Source organism: Penaeus monodon, chromosome 43, assembly GCF_015228065.2.
Source record: "Penaeus monodon isolate SGIC_2016 chromosome 43, NSTDA_Pmon_1, whole genome shotgun sequence".
NCBI lineage: Eukaryota > Metazoa > Arthropoda > Malacostraca > Decapoda > Penaeidae > Penaeus > Penaeus monodon.
In genome coordinates this window covers 13,011,180-13,026,179 of record NC_051428.1, presented here as the reverse complement: position 1 = coordinate 13,026,179, position 15,000 = coordinate 13,011,180, and the positions used below count along the sequence as shown (strand labels likewise).

Here is a 15,000-nt window from a genome sequence, read left to right as displayed (position 1 = left end):
TATCTATCTCTATATATATATTATGTATATATGTATTATATATATTATATATACAATATATAATATTGATATTATATATTATATATGATTTATGATATATTATATAAAACATATGTAATATATATAAATCATGTATTATATATATAAAATATATATTATGTATATATATTATCTATCTATACATACCTACCTACCCCACCCACCCACCCACCCACCACCACCTACCTACCTACCTACCTGCCTGCCTGCCTGCCTGCCTGCCTGCCTGCCTGCCTACCTACCTACCTACCTACCTACCTACCTACCTACCTACCTACCTACCTACCTACCTACCTACCTACCTACATACATACATACATACATACATACATACATACATACATACCTACCTACCTACCTACATACATACATACATACATACATACATACATACATACATACATACATACATACATGCATGCATGCATATAAGTAGGTAAGTAGGTTGGATAACACCAAGTATAAGGCCCAAAGTAACTCGAATTATAAAGGTGCCTTGCAAAGACAACTGACTGGATATTATTGCAATGAACAAGTCAACGTGGCAACAGTGTCCAGTCTGCAACTCAATTTCATTAAGCAATGGCACCACCAGTAATTTAGCGATAATGCAACGTAGCAACACTTTTAGGTTTTCTTTTCAGTTTAGCTGGTCAACGAAACAAAGAATTCGAGTTGCAAGACGGCTTATATTAGCAACATAGCTAAAAGCTAGTGCAGCACTGCAATATTTTATTCCAGTACAGCAGCATCGCAATTTTTGAGGATGATGTCAGGCTGTTAGGCATTAAATATCAAGCTGTTAGTCACGCTGAGTCGCCCAGGACAACTTGCATCTTGACTTTTGCTTTTGCCTCGAGCGGATTTTCATTTTTAGGCGGAGCAATTTTTAGGTGCATTTAGTAAGCTATCGTATTCAGATTTAGTGGAGGCGCGCACGGCCGCGTGTCTGTATGCGTGTGTATGTTGCGCATGTTTGTTTATTGATGAACTGTAAAAGTAGATAAATAAATATTTTAGTTAATTCCATTTGTTTTAAATTGTTATTCTTATGTCTGCTGTGACAGGTTGTCTGTTTGCTTCTAAATTACCCCGTGTCTGCAAGGAATGGCCGGGGTTACCATCTACTGGCGGCGTAGGATTTGAACCCAGGTTTGCAAGATTGCTAGACGCGAACGCTACCACCTTGATTTTTTTGGTTGAGCTAAAAAGTGAGAGAAAGATAAGGAAAATAAAAAGAAAAAAGAGCAAGAGAAAGGGCCAGAAAGGTAGAATAATAAGGCCAGAGACAAACCAAGACAGCTATTCTACCTTAATCTACTCCAAACCTTCCTTTCCGCCAGCTAAATGTCCCTTTCCCTACAGCTCTTCCAAGTTGCGTACGTACTCATCAAAATGGGCAATTCCCCGCGGCCGGGAGTGTGGGTTCTGGAGCGCTCGGTCGACAACGGAGAATCCTACACGCCATGGCAGTATTTCGCTGACAGTCCCGGGTGAGTTTTATCGCAAAGGACTCTCTGAGTATTTGTTGATTTGTTTGTCTCTTACTGTGATTGGTTGTGGAGTATTGTCGTGCTTAAGTTTTGTCAATGAATGGTTTTGTACAAACGAATAGTTTTCGATTTGTAGTGTCTAGATATGCTAGAATTAGGTACATATGGAAGTGACTGTAGATTTAGCCTGTCAAGAAACGCATATTTCCTTAATGAAGGACCTATATTCTTAATAAATTCATATAATCATCTGTTTATGTGTACCCCTGTTTGCCTTTTTGTATGTTTGTTTACACAAGTATACATTTCTTCGTTATGTACGCCTTTATTGTCTTCTTAATAATGCCTTCATTAGAGACTGCGAGAACTTCTTCGGAACGGAAACTCTCCAGCCCATCGAAGAGGACGACGATGTCACCTGCGTCACTCACTTCTCGAAGGTGGTGCCGCTCGAAGGAGGAGAAGTAAGTGATAAGGTTGATGCCGAAGGGAGATATCAGGGAAGTGGGGGAAGAACAGGTTATTGATAATCGGTTTACCAAGAAGGGAAAGCCTAATATTACATAAGCAAGTAAAAGGCTAAAAGAATATGCATACAGTTTACTATTTTTCTGTTATATTCATAATTGACAGTACTTTTGGAAGAAAAGAAATCGCGGTTTTTATATTTTTATTTATTTATTTATTATTTATTTTTAACGGAAGGGGATTTATGGACTTTATGGACGATTTTACACCAATTTATTGTATATATTTATTTACTCTTTGGCGTCACTAAGTTGACACGCTTCTAACCGTCTCTCGCTCCCAGATCGTCGTGTCACTGCTGAACAACAGGCCATCAGCGAACAGTTTCTTCAACTCGACCGCCCTTCAGGAGTTCACGCGAGCCACCAACGTCCGGCTGAGGCTGCTGCGCACCAAGACCCTCCTGGGGCATCTCATGTCGGTGGCCAGGCAGGACCCCTCCGTCACCAGAAGGGTAGGGCGGAACGTTCGATTTTGTCGCTTTTTTCCCTTTGTTCTTTTCGTTTGCCTTTCCCCTTTTTGGCGTTTTAAGAGATGTGAGGAGAGATAGATGTCACCAATGGAAGAATAGAAAAACTGAGATATGTTCAGGTTTTTATCATTTTATAAAATTGTATCTGATAATTTACGTCAGTAATCTATTGCGCTGTACACTTTGTTCGTCAGTTTGGTAAATTATAAATATTTGTTACGTGACTGATGACTTTTTGATGTCAAGAATATAAAAAGTGGTATTGTTAAGGAATACTTAGAGAAATTTGAAATTTGCTTGACATTTTGACAATGTGTGTTCTATAAGACCACTTGTAATCTACCTGACGAAGATAAACTCTTTATAGCAACTGTTCAGCTTTTATCTCCTAGCGGCCATCATAACCTATTTGAAATGGTATCCTTCCTTCCAGTATTTCTACTCCATCAAAGACATCAGTATAGGAGGCAGGTGCGTGTGCAACGGCCACGCAGATGTGTGCGACATCACCGACCCCAACGACCTGTACAAGCTCCAGTGCCGATGCCAGCACAACACCTGCGGCTCCCAGTGTGAGATGTGCTGCCCGGGGTTCATCCAGAAGAAGTGGCGGCCGGCCGGCTACCAGGACGGCTTCGTGTGCGAACGTGAGTGCGGTTTGGGCCGACGGGCGGGGCTGATGAGATGTCTTAGGGGATGTGTGTGTGTGTGTGTGTGTGTGTGTGTGTGTGTGTGTGTGTGTGTGTGGGTGTGTGTGTGTGGTGTGTGTGGGTGTGTGGGTGTGTGTGGGTGTGGGTGTGTGGGTGTACATATATATACTCATATATGTATATACATATATATATATATATATATATATATATATATATATATATATATATATATATATATGTATGAATACACACACACACACACACACACACACACACACACACACACACACACACACACACACACACACACACACACACACACACACACACACACATGCATATACATACATATATGTATGTATATACACATATATATGTATATATACATATACATACATATATACGTATATATATATGTATGTATATGTATGTATATGTATGTTATGTATGTATGTATGTATGTATGTTGTATGTATGTATGTATGTATGTATGTATGTATGTATGTATGTATGTATGTATACATACATGCACACAATCATACACATATTTATACACTCGTATGTACGTATGTATGTATGTATCTATTAGTTAAAATAGAGAAAGAAGGATAGGATGTTTTGTTTGTTACTGTAAGTGCATATAACGGTATATGTGCACTATGCCATTTATTATTTTGATAAATGGGAAAATAAGACATGGATACTCATTTCTTTTATTAAAGAATATTTTTGTTTTCAGCCTGCAACTGCTACGGCCACGCAGACGAGTGCATTTTCGACGAAGAAGTGAACAGCAAAGGCCTTTCTATCGACATCTACGGCGTGTACGAGGGCGGCGGCGTCTGCCAGAACTGCCAGCACAACACCGAGGGCATCAACTGCGACAAGTGCAAAGCAGGCTTCTACCGGCCGTACGACAAGGAGCTGAACGACACGGATGTCTGCCAGCCCTGCCAGTGCGACGTGTTCTACTCGACCGGCAACTGCGCGGAGGGCTCGGGCCAGTGCGAGTGCCGACCTGAGTTCCTTCCTCCGTACTGCCAGGAGTGCAACGACGGCTACTACGACTACCCGGACTGCAAGCCGTGCGACTGCCACCGAAACGGCACAGTCGGGGGCGTGTGCGAGGTCGGTGGTGGGCAGTGCCCTTGCAAGGAGAACTACCAGGGCCTCAACTGCGACGAGTGCGCGCCGGGCTACTACAACTTCCCCGAGTGCCTTCCGTGCGACTGCAACGACGTCGGCTCGCTCAACGAAACCTGCGACATCGTCACCGGGCAGTGCAGCTGCGAGAACAACTTCGGCGGGCGCGCCTGCGAACGCTGCGAGCACGGATACTATGACTATCCTTCTTGCACTTGTAAGTGCATGCATGGCCCGTCGCTTTGTCAATATGGCATCTAAAATATTCGGTACCCAAAGTAAAATGATGTAGATATAAGAAAAGTAAGTAGATATACTGTAATTTTATTATATGCATGCATATCTGTTTCGTTTACAGTCTGCAACTGCGATGCGAGAGGAACCGAAGAAGAGATCTGCAACAAGGAGACAGGGGAATGCCTGTGTCTGGTCGGGTACAGCGGGACTCGGTGCGACGGCAGCGCCCCCGGCTTCTGGGGTTACCCTCTCATCCAGAGCTGCGGCTGCCACGAGAAGGGCTCGGCCTCCTCGATCTGCGACGCCTCCGGGGACTGCGCTTGCCTGGCGGGCTTTGCGGGGCGGGCGTGCGACCAGTGCAGCCCTGGCTACTACAATTTCCCCGAATGCATGCCGTGCAATTGCGACCAGGCGGGCAGCATTGGCATCTCCTGCGATCACGATGGTAAATGCCGCTGCAAGCCCAATTATGATGGCATCCACTGCGACATGTGCAGAGAAGGCTTCTACAATTTCCCCTTGTGTGAAGGTAAGTCGAGCTCACGTGCTTGTGCTCATGAACAGGCACATACTCAAATACATTCCAACGCAGAGGGGGCACAGGGTCCCCCCTCTAATATTTATACTTTGCTAACCTCAATTTTCGTATATAGTTAAATATACACGGAGGTAAATAATTCAGTCCTACGATGTGCGAGAGAACAGCGTCACAGACCCTCCTTTGAAAGCACTCGTAGTAAGGGCGTTTTACGTTCACATAATCAATTTTCTATCATGAATGCCCCCCCCCTCCACCTTCCTAAAAATCTGTCCACACCCAACCACATAACACTATCTCAAGGTATGAAGGCAAAGGGTTCAAAACTTTTTATAATTCTGCAATTTCAGAATGCAACTGCAACCCTGCTGGTGTTCTGGAAACCTTTGCTGGCTGCGGCAATGCTCCAGTTGGGGAACTGTGTGAGTGTAAAGAGCGCGTCACAGGAAGGATCTGCAACATGTGCAAGCCTTTGTTCTGGAACCTTCGTTATGACAACCCTCTGGGCTGCGAAGACTGCGGCTGCCATACGCCAGGCACCATAGGCGGCGTGGCTTCCTGTAACTCCGAGACGGGCCAGTGCTTCTGCAAGCCCGGAGTCACAGCACGCAGGTGCAACGAATGCCGCGACGGAACCTTCAACCTCCTGGACAACAACCTTTTTGGCTGCTCGGACTGTGGCTGCAATCAAGGCGGCTCCGTTGACAACGTCTGCGATAAGATCAGTGGCCAGTGCCGCTGCAAACCGAGGGTCACCGGGCAGAGGTGCGACGAGGTGCTGAAGCTGCATTACTTCCCGACACTCTACCAGCTGAAGTACGAGGCCGAGGACGGACACACGCCGCAGAACACCGCTGTCAGGTGCGGTAGCAACAGGACTCTTCTTATGTGTTAATCTTTATCTATAAATGATAAAGGAAGGCATACACGTCCAAAGGTGTGTTCGGACCAATTGCCCGAAAAGCGCGTTCGTTAGATGTTTTGCAACTTAAAACTTTTAACCATAACATTAACGTCAATATTCGCGTTAGTCTTACAGTTCGAAGTTTAAGTAACAAAACTGATAATAAACGCTTTTTCGGGCAATCGGTCTGAGAATAACTGGATGCGCAAGCCTGCAAGATGATGTGTGCTTCACACAATATTAGACCATTATGAACTTAATGTTTTCTGAGACCAGTTACATTTTACAGGTTTGGCTACGACGAGGAAGTTTTCCCAGGTTACTCGTGGAGGGGCTACGCCGTTTTCTCCGACATCCAGAAGGAAATCATACATGAAGTGTACATCGAGAAGCCGTCCCTCTACCGCATGCTGATGTACTACCGCAACCCGAGTTCCAGGACGATTGTCGGCACGGTCAGGATCACGCCCGACAACCCAAGTGATACAGAACAGGTGCGACATATTGGTATTAATATTATTATATTTATTTTTGATGTGATTAGTGTTGTCTGATCTTTTGAGTAATTTTACCTTGTATATTTAGTGTTTGCCATAATCCATTATGTTCCCCATCTGCATGAATTCGTACTTCTATCTGCAGTTGCTTAATTACCATTAATATTATTATTTTTATCATTATCTATTATTGTTGATGTTGTTATTATAATAATAATAAAAAAGTATAATTTTCTTAACAGGAAGACACCGTTTACTTCCTGCCAACATCAGGCCCAGAGCTCATGACCGTTGTCCGAGTCCCGGGCGATTTCCCCGTCCATCTGGTCATGAACCCTGGACGCTGGACGGTTTCTATTGTCAATAATCAGAATCTTTTCTTGGTAAGTGTCTTCTGTTTAAGCTCATATGTAATTCTGATTTGACATTTAACAATTCTAATAATAACTAATATTTTTTTTTCTATTACATGAAGGTGATTTGGTCATTATACATATTTAATCAGTTCAGTTCATAGGATTAATGCTGAAACGGTAAATTTCAGGACTACTTCGTACTCCTCCCCGAGGCTTATTATGAAGGCACTATCCTCACGGAGAACATAACCACTGCTTGCATGATTGGCCAAGATAAGAGCGAGATGTGCCTGCATTACGCCTACCCAGATGTACTGCAGTACGATTACATCTACGGCTCCGCGGGTTACAAAAGTGTCGGCGGGGAACGATTAGCTGTTGACTTATTTAGCGATGACGAGGTAGGAATTTTGTGTGGACTGCATTGTGCGTCCTGAAGTTGAAATGAAACTTAATTATTACATGTAATTGCTCTCTCTCTCTCTGTCTCTGTCTCTCTCTCTCTCTCCCTCCCCCCTTAATTACCTTTTCCCCATTCCACTCCCTGCATTCCCTCAGGTCCTGGCAGAACTGGAGACCCAGCCGATGGCATGGCTGAACCACAACCAGCCCGAGGTCCAGTACGACATCAGGCTGACCCGCGCCGGCCGGTACATTCTGCTCATCAATTACTACACTCCCAGCGGTGCGACGACAACCAACGTTATTGTGGAGACGTCGACACTCAGGGGCAGGGAGAAAGGTCGCGCTATCTTGTATGACTGCATGTTTTCGACCACCTGCCGTCAAGCGGTCACGGATCTGAGCGGTCAAGTGGGCGTCTTCCACTTTGACAGCAACTTCATCAGTGTGGATATCAAGGTATATATATATATATATATATATATATATATATATATATATATATATATATATATATTTCTCTCTTCAAATAACGAATTGTATATGTTGGAATAGGGAAAAGCTATTCTTCTATTGAATGTTGATATATTACCTCAAAGCAAGGTCGAGAACTGCTGCTTGTACCATCAAGATTACGTCAATATATACTCAGTTGTTTCTTTGAAATTACTAGATATCTTGATAAAATGTTTCAACAATATTACAGAAACTAAGATAATGATCGTTTTATTCTCTCGTTCAGGGCGAAACAAACACCAACATCGGAATCGACTCCATAGTGGCCGTTCCTTATGACCTGTGGCACCAAGACCTGGTCCGCCCCCAGCCGAAGTGCACGCGCAAGGATGGGGTGTGCCAAGAGTCATTTTATCCATTCCCGCCGGAGACGACCAAGGTAGGTACACACACACGCACACGCACACGCACACGCACACGCACACGCACACGCACACGCACACGCACACGCACACTCACTCACTCACTCACTCACTCACTCACTCACTCACTCACTCACTCACTCACTCACTCACTCACTCACCACTCACTCACACACACACACACACACACACACACACACACAACACACACACACACACACATTTTAAGCATTCTACACGTATTGTTTTATAGTTACTTGAGATTCTGTCTCTTGGTTGCCAATCTTTTAATTGTATTGTGCTTGTATTAGAAAGACGCGATATCATACTGGGGTACTACTTTCTTACCAAAAATCTTTAAAGCTCGCATTATTAACTCCGCACTTGTACAGTGACTTTAATTATCATGGCAAAAGCGTTGGAGTTTTCTACCTCGCAAGTTAATTTAGAATTACATGGTCAAGCTTAAAGAACCGTTCGGTCAAACAGTCCCCTGGTCTCAAGCATGTAATATCAAGTCTTTGGAAAATACATCAACAAACATTATCTTATTGTAGTGTCTGAGTGGTCTAGCTGTGTCTTGCAAAGTATCAGGATACTACACAGTCATATTACTAATACTTATAAATATTATACAAGAGAACTTATCTTATAATCCGGTCCGTGCGGCGTGCCTGATTACCTGTCTTGCAATTCTATTACGTTTACTTAGATTATTCATGTCTACTACGAACTAAATTCATTTTAATTTCATCAAATTTGGGAGGAATAATGCTGACATATTCATTTAAACTTACTCACACGCATTTACAAATTTTGGCGCTTTTTTTTTGGAAATAAATTTGTATTAAAGTGGATTTTTCGCTTGAACATTGAACACCATTTAGGATACTTTTGACACTTAAAGTGATTTCAGCTCTCAGTATAACTTTCTTCTACTTGTACAGTTTTATTTCTCTCTCCTTGATGCAAACAGATCGAGTTGAATCAACCAAGGAAATTCTTACTACCACGGGCAAAAGAGACTCGGTACTAACACAGTGACCCATGTAGACATCACAGGCACTAATTATGCGGATATTACGTCTTTGTTGTACATACATCAGTCCATACTACGCAAGGAGCGTGTGCGTGACCGTGTGCGTGTGGGTGTCCTTGCGCAAGGTCTATACAAGTACTTATCGACAAGGTCTATATACATACTTATAAGTACTTACAAAGAGCTTGCTTATATATACCATGTCCTTGCGTGCGTGTGCGGATCCTGTGCGTGTGCAAGTCGTGGTGATGACGTGTTTGAGTAGTTTTTTAAGAGAATTTATTGTTAAGCTTGTTTTTCATTGATGGTCAGCATGTAGATTTCTTTAATATACTTTACTTCAGTTATATGAAGGCCGAATGTGCAGTCATTTTTTCTTGAAATGGAAATTTAGATTTTGAACAAGTTTGAGTGATATTTTTCGCTCTCATGTCATCTACCCATTAGAGATATTATGAACTGAAAGTTGCTATCAGGTCTCGATGATACTCTAATAGATTTATTTAATTGGTTGATTGTGTAAACAGCATTGTGTTGCATTGCCAAACAGGATTCATTTCCACTGTCTGGAAAGAATGGTAAGAAAGAAAAATAAATCTGAGTCTTTCATATTGCATTTATCAGCAAGATCAAATCCAATTACAATCCAAAATATTGTTTACTGTTACCAATGACAGCATATCATTCATGGGAAACTGATACCAGTATTGTCTCCGAAATGTGTCAAGTGAAGAGAAATGACTTGACAGAAATTATTTGACAGATCTTAATGTTTTTACAATGTGATGGTTTCTCAATCCGAGCTGAATAAGATTGCTTATGACAGGGAAGAAAGGTTAGCTGTGCTAAATGCCTGCCTAAGCGGTTTTTATGTTGTTTCACTTTGTGTTATATATTTATAAGTCAGGGTTTTATGTTGTCTTGTATGTCTTTTGTTTTGGATAATTTTTATTAGTATTTTCTTATGAAGGAGAATATGTGCTTGATAGGTTGGTGGTGATAATTTAAATGCAAGATGTTATTTGCATCAGCCAGTCATTACCAACCTCCCTTGTGTATCTTTGCCTTGATAAGGAGAAGTGAGTAGAATGAGAACTAGTTTATTTGTAGTCTCTATGATATATTTTCTCTAACAAATCAAATTTTTGTAACTAAATATCAGGAGTAGTAATATGATGGTTTATGTAAGTAGCTATCATTTCTCTAACTTGTGTTTATTGCAGAAGATTATTTCTACTCATTGTAAAAAATAAAGAAAAAAATAAACTTAAGCAGGACAAAGAAATGTATGCTATCCATTTATAATGCATTGGTCATATTTCATATTTTACTACATGAAAATCTGTACAGGATGAATAGATTGTCAGATTGAGAAATGATGGAATGAAATTATTTTGTCAATGCACAGTCCTGTTTATATGTGAATTATAGGGCAAATAGGTAAATGATGATAAGTCAGCTATAATATCTTCTTAAAATCATAAGACGTGTTTAGGGAAAGAAGGCTACTGTGTGTGTTTGTTATGTGTTTCTATCCATCTGTCTATTCACTTGTGTCTGTCTTGCATGTAGCTATTTGTCTGCTTGTCATTGTTCATGTTGGCTATTATTATAATCAAACTACTAGGCATTGTATATCTTTATCGTATATGTATTATATCATCGTCTCTTTCATCTGTCTGTCTAACTTCCGATTTTCTCTCTTATGTCTGTCAGAAACCTTTCTGTATGTGATTGTATCTCTCAACACTGTGTTCATCAAATTTTTTTTAAGTAAGATAGGTGAATAGATGCTTCAAGTGACTGAACGCACCCTAATGTTTATACTTATTCATTAAAATATGAGGAGTAGTTTGTCATAAGGTCACTATTCATGTAGTATGTTTTAAAACTTATACTACATGATTTTTAAAAGATGATCATGTTTTTTGTTATCCAGAATTGATCTTAATGTTTTGCAGAATGGAAGTATAAGGATCCTCGTGATCACTGTCCCAGTATACGGGTGCAGAGTGTGTCAAGCAGACCGATGGTTTCATGTTTTCATATATTGAGAACTTTGTTCTTTCATAAAGTTGGCCATTATTCGATTTTGTGACTTATTATTAATAATAATATATGATTGTTATATATATGATAATGATTATATGATGTCAATGTCAGTTATATGTCATGTCATGTCATGTCAATTCATTATTATTATATTATTTTATATTATTATTATTATTATTATTATTAGATTATTATTTTATTATTATTTGATTTTATTATTTTTATATTATTATATTATTATATTATTATTATATTATTATTTATTTTATTATTATTTTTTTTTATTATTGTTTTTATTTTATTTTATTTTATTTTATTTTATTTTATTTTATTTTATTTTGTTTATTTTGTTTATTTTGTTTATTTTATTTATTTTATTTTATTTTATTTTATTTTATTTATTTATTTTATTTTATTTTATTTTATTTTATTTTATTTTATTTTGTTTTGTTTTGTTTTGTTTTGTTTTGTTTTATTTTGTTTTGTTTTGTTTTATTTTATTTTATTTTATTTTATTTTATTTTATTTTATTATTACTATCATCATCATCATGATCATGATCATCATTATCATCATAATTATCATCATTATTGTTATACTGATGAATAAAGATACTAATGATAATAATGATAATTATTACCATTGCTGTTGCTCTAATTATTATTTTTATTTATGTTTTTATTATTATTATAATAATAATAATAATTATTATTATTATTGCTGTTATTGTTATTGTTATCATTATTATTGTTGTTATTGTTATTGTTATTTTTATTATTATTATTATTGTTATTATTATTATTATTATTATTATTATTATTATTATTAGTAGTAGTAGTAGTAGTAGTAGTAGTAGTAGTAGTTGTAGTATTAGTAGTTGTAGTATTAGTAGTAGTTGTAGTAGTAGTATAATTATTAGTATAATTATTAGTATAATTATTATCATTATTATAATTATAATTATAACTATTATTATTATTTTATTATTATTATTATTATTATTATTATTCATTATCATTATCATTATCGTTATCGTTATCGTTATCGTTATCGTTATCGTTATCGTTATCGTTATCGTTATCGTTATTATTATTATTATTATTATTATTATTATTATTATTATTATTATTATTATTATTATTATTATTATTATTGTTGTTGTTGTTGTTGTTGTTGTTGTTGTTGTTGTTTCTGTTATTGTTATTACTATAATTGTATTATAACCGTATTATTATTATATTTATTATTGTTATTGGCATTATGATAAGGATTATAATTTTTATGATTATTATTAAAATCAGCAATTTTATCGTTGATATTATTATAAAGGAGTGGGGTTATGTGGAGCAAATTTGAAAAAATATACCGTATATTGAAAGTTACTCTCTTATGTTTTGATTGTTTCATATTTCATATGTCTTATGATTAAATACTGATATTATATTAATTTCTCCACAGGAGCCAAACCACAAGTCTATTTGGCTAGATTATTTGTTAGTGATTCCAGCAGCACAGTATACTGAAGAGGTGCTGCATGAACTCCCACATGATAAAACTGCAGAATTCATTAGGATCTGCGGAGAGAACAATTTCAATGTTCTGGCAAATGCTACAGGTAGGTTTGTTAAAATTAATTCTGCTCAGGTAGTTCAGTATTAAGTCTTTGATAGAAGGTGAAAACTTCTTTGTGATCTAGACTTCAGCAAACAATGCTTTTATTTCAGGATTTTGTAAGGATGCTGCCTTCAAGCTGACAATGGATTATAACAATGGAGCTCTAGAATGTGAGTGTGACTTCTATGGCTCAGAAAGCTTTGAGTGTGAAGAATTCGGAGGCCAGTGCCCCTGCCGTCGAAATGTAATTGGCCGAAAGTGTAATCGTTGCAAGACTGGTTTCTTTGGCTTCCCTGACTGCAAGCCTTGTGACTGCCCCTCTACTGCACTTTGTGATCCTGTGTCTGGTTGGTGGTTTATAGATTTTTGTATTTAAAGCTTTAAGATATATTGCTTACATTATTTGTATTTAAAAGAAGTGAACTCAAAAGAATATATGATGTAACTTCAACATTTTGGGTAGTATTCTTGACACGGAGAGCAGAGTAAAGTGTATATTTCATCCTCATGTGATTTCCCTTAGGTGAGTGCATTTGCCCACCACGTGTTGAGGGTGACAGATGTGAGCGCTGTGCCCCCTTCACCTATGGATTTGACCCAATCATTGGATGTGAAGAGTGTCAATGTTCTCCCCTCGGTGTTAGGGCTGGGAATCTCCAGTGTGAATTGGAAACTGGCCAATGTGATTGCAAGGACAATGTAGTTGGAAGAAGGCAAGTCTCAGATGTATTGAGGAAACATGACTGTGGTTGCATGTTTGTATTGTAGGAAATATTAACCTGACTATATGTTTCAGTTCCATACTATAAATCAGCTACTGGTTTCTGTAGCTTGTGTAACCAAGTTTTTGATAATAATTTAACATTTGTGACTTGTCAGTTAGAGATTGAGTATTTATGTTATCTTTCTCTTGTATATATGTTTCATATGCTTACTTTTCATCATTTACCTGCTGTATCTATATTACTCAGATAACAGTATGTTCATAAGACAGATATGAGATCCATTGAGAAACTATCAATAATCAAAGCTATAACCGTCTTTTATTTACCTGTACTTTATATTTTATATGTATTCTTGTGTTTAGGTGTGAGCGGTGTGAAGCTGGGTACTGGTCCTTCCCCTTCTGCCAACTGTGTGACTGTGATCTGCGAGGAACAGAAGCAGACATTTGTAACCAGGTAATGATTCTGAGTTTTCCAGTTCCCTTTTATTATTATTATTATTATTACTATTATTATCATTACTATTATTATTATTTATGTTATTATTATTAAATTGTTAACTTCTTTTCTCCAAATATGCAGGATGATGCCAGCTGTTTCTGTAAGTCCAACGTCCAGGGTCGTGCCTGTGATGCATGCCAGGCAGGCTCCTATAACTTGGAAGAGAGCAATCCAAATGGATGCACAAAGTGCTTCTGCTTTGGAAAGTCTGAATACTGTTCATCTGCTGATGCTTACTGGGAGGAGTTAATGGTGTGTTTTTCTTTAGTATCTTTCTTATAGAGGGTGTGTGATACATGAAACCTGATTACATATTTGATTTTCTTGAACACAAAAAATTCCTTGGAATCATTTATATACCCTGTAAATGATGCTGGAAGTATAAAGAGCTACAAGCATAAGATATCTTCCGTCAAGTATTTATTAAATATATGACTTGTAAGTCCGTTATTTTCTCTCATCAGATGAATGAAATGACTGCCTGGGATGTTGTTGTGGTTGAACAAACATCTTCAGGTGAGAGTAGCTTGTCATTCTCATCCCTGGCCCAAACACCTAGTCGTTATGAAGAGCTCATTGTCCAGGACCTGTCAAGCATTGGAAATATCTTTCCAGAGGGTCATGTTTTCTTCTCTGCTCATGATATATATCTTGGCAACAGCATTTCATCCTATGGTGGATTCTTCAGATATTCACTCTTGTTTGTAAGAGGAGATAATGGTAAGTTTATGTGGCATCTCATTAAAAGATTGAGGTTGTATGTATGAGAGAAAACACATGACTTTGCTTAATTTTTACTTTCCACTTTTGTATAATGAGAAAACAAATTATTTTGGTATATTCTGCTCTCTATGTATATGGAGTGATATGTAAAACTTCCCTTATATCTTGTATGTTATATTACCTTTGCAGGAACTGAGCTTACTGGT

The 15,000-nt window shown here is 38.2% G+C and overlaps 1 protein-coding gene across 1 annotated transcript in view; it reads left to right on the top strand.

Annotated features, from left to right (window-relative positions):
- The window catches only part of LOC119568281 (laminin subunit alpha-like), a 57,060-nt gene that overhangs the window by 10,472 nt on the left and 31,588 nt on the right, over window positions 1-15,000 (top strand). The window contains exons 3-22 of the mRNA XM_037916741.1: window positions 1,405-1,532; window positions 1,888-1,996; window positions 2,344-2,514; window positions 2,966-3,179; window positions 3,925-4,545; window positions 4,687-5,094; window positions 5,454-5,964; window positions 6,297-6,501; window positions 6,747-6,887; window positions 7,049-7,261; window positions 7,419-7,721; window positions 8,005-8,157; window positions 11,141-11,191; window positions 12,681-12,846; window positions 12,956-13,192; window positions 13,369-13,558; window positions 13,933-14,026; window positions 14,153-14,323; window positions 14,536-14,791; window positions 14,984-15,000. The exon at window positions 14,984-15,000 is cut by the window's right edge and continues 124 nt beyond it. Coding sequence (XP_037772669.1) covers window positions 1,405-1,532; window positions 1,888-1,996; window positions 2,344-2,514; window positions 2,966-3,179; window positions 3,925-4,545; window positions 4,687-5,094; window positions 5,454-5,964; window positions 6,297-6,501; window positions 6,747-6,887; window positions 7,049-7,261; window positions 7,419-7,721; window positions 8,005-8,157; window positions 11,141-11,191; window positions 12,681-12,846; window positions 12,956-13,192; window positions 13,369-13,558; window positions 13,933-14,026; window positions 14,153-14,323; window positions 14,536-14,791; window positions 14,984-15,000 — 4,359 coding nt within the window. The remainder of the gene's footprint in view (window positions 1-1,404; window positions 1,533-1,887; window positions 1,997-2,343; window positions 2,515-2,965; window positions 3,180-3,924; window positions 4,546-4,686; window positions 5,095-5,453; window positions 5,965-6,296; window positions 6,502-6,746; window positions 6,888-7,048; window positions 7,262-7,418; window positions 7,722-8,004; window positions 8,158-11,140; window positions 11,192-12,680; window positions 12,847-12,955; window positions 13,193-13,368; window positions 13,559-13,932; window positions 14,027-14,152; window positions 14,324-14,535; window positions 14,792-14,983) is intronic.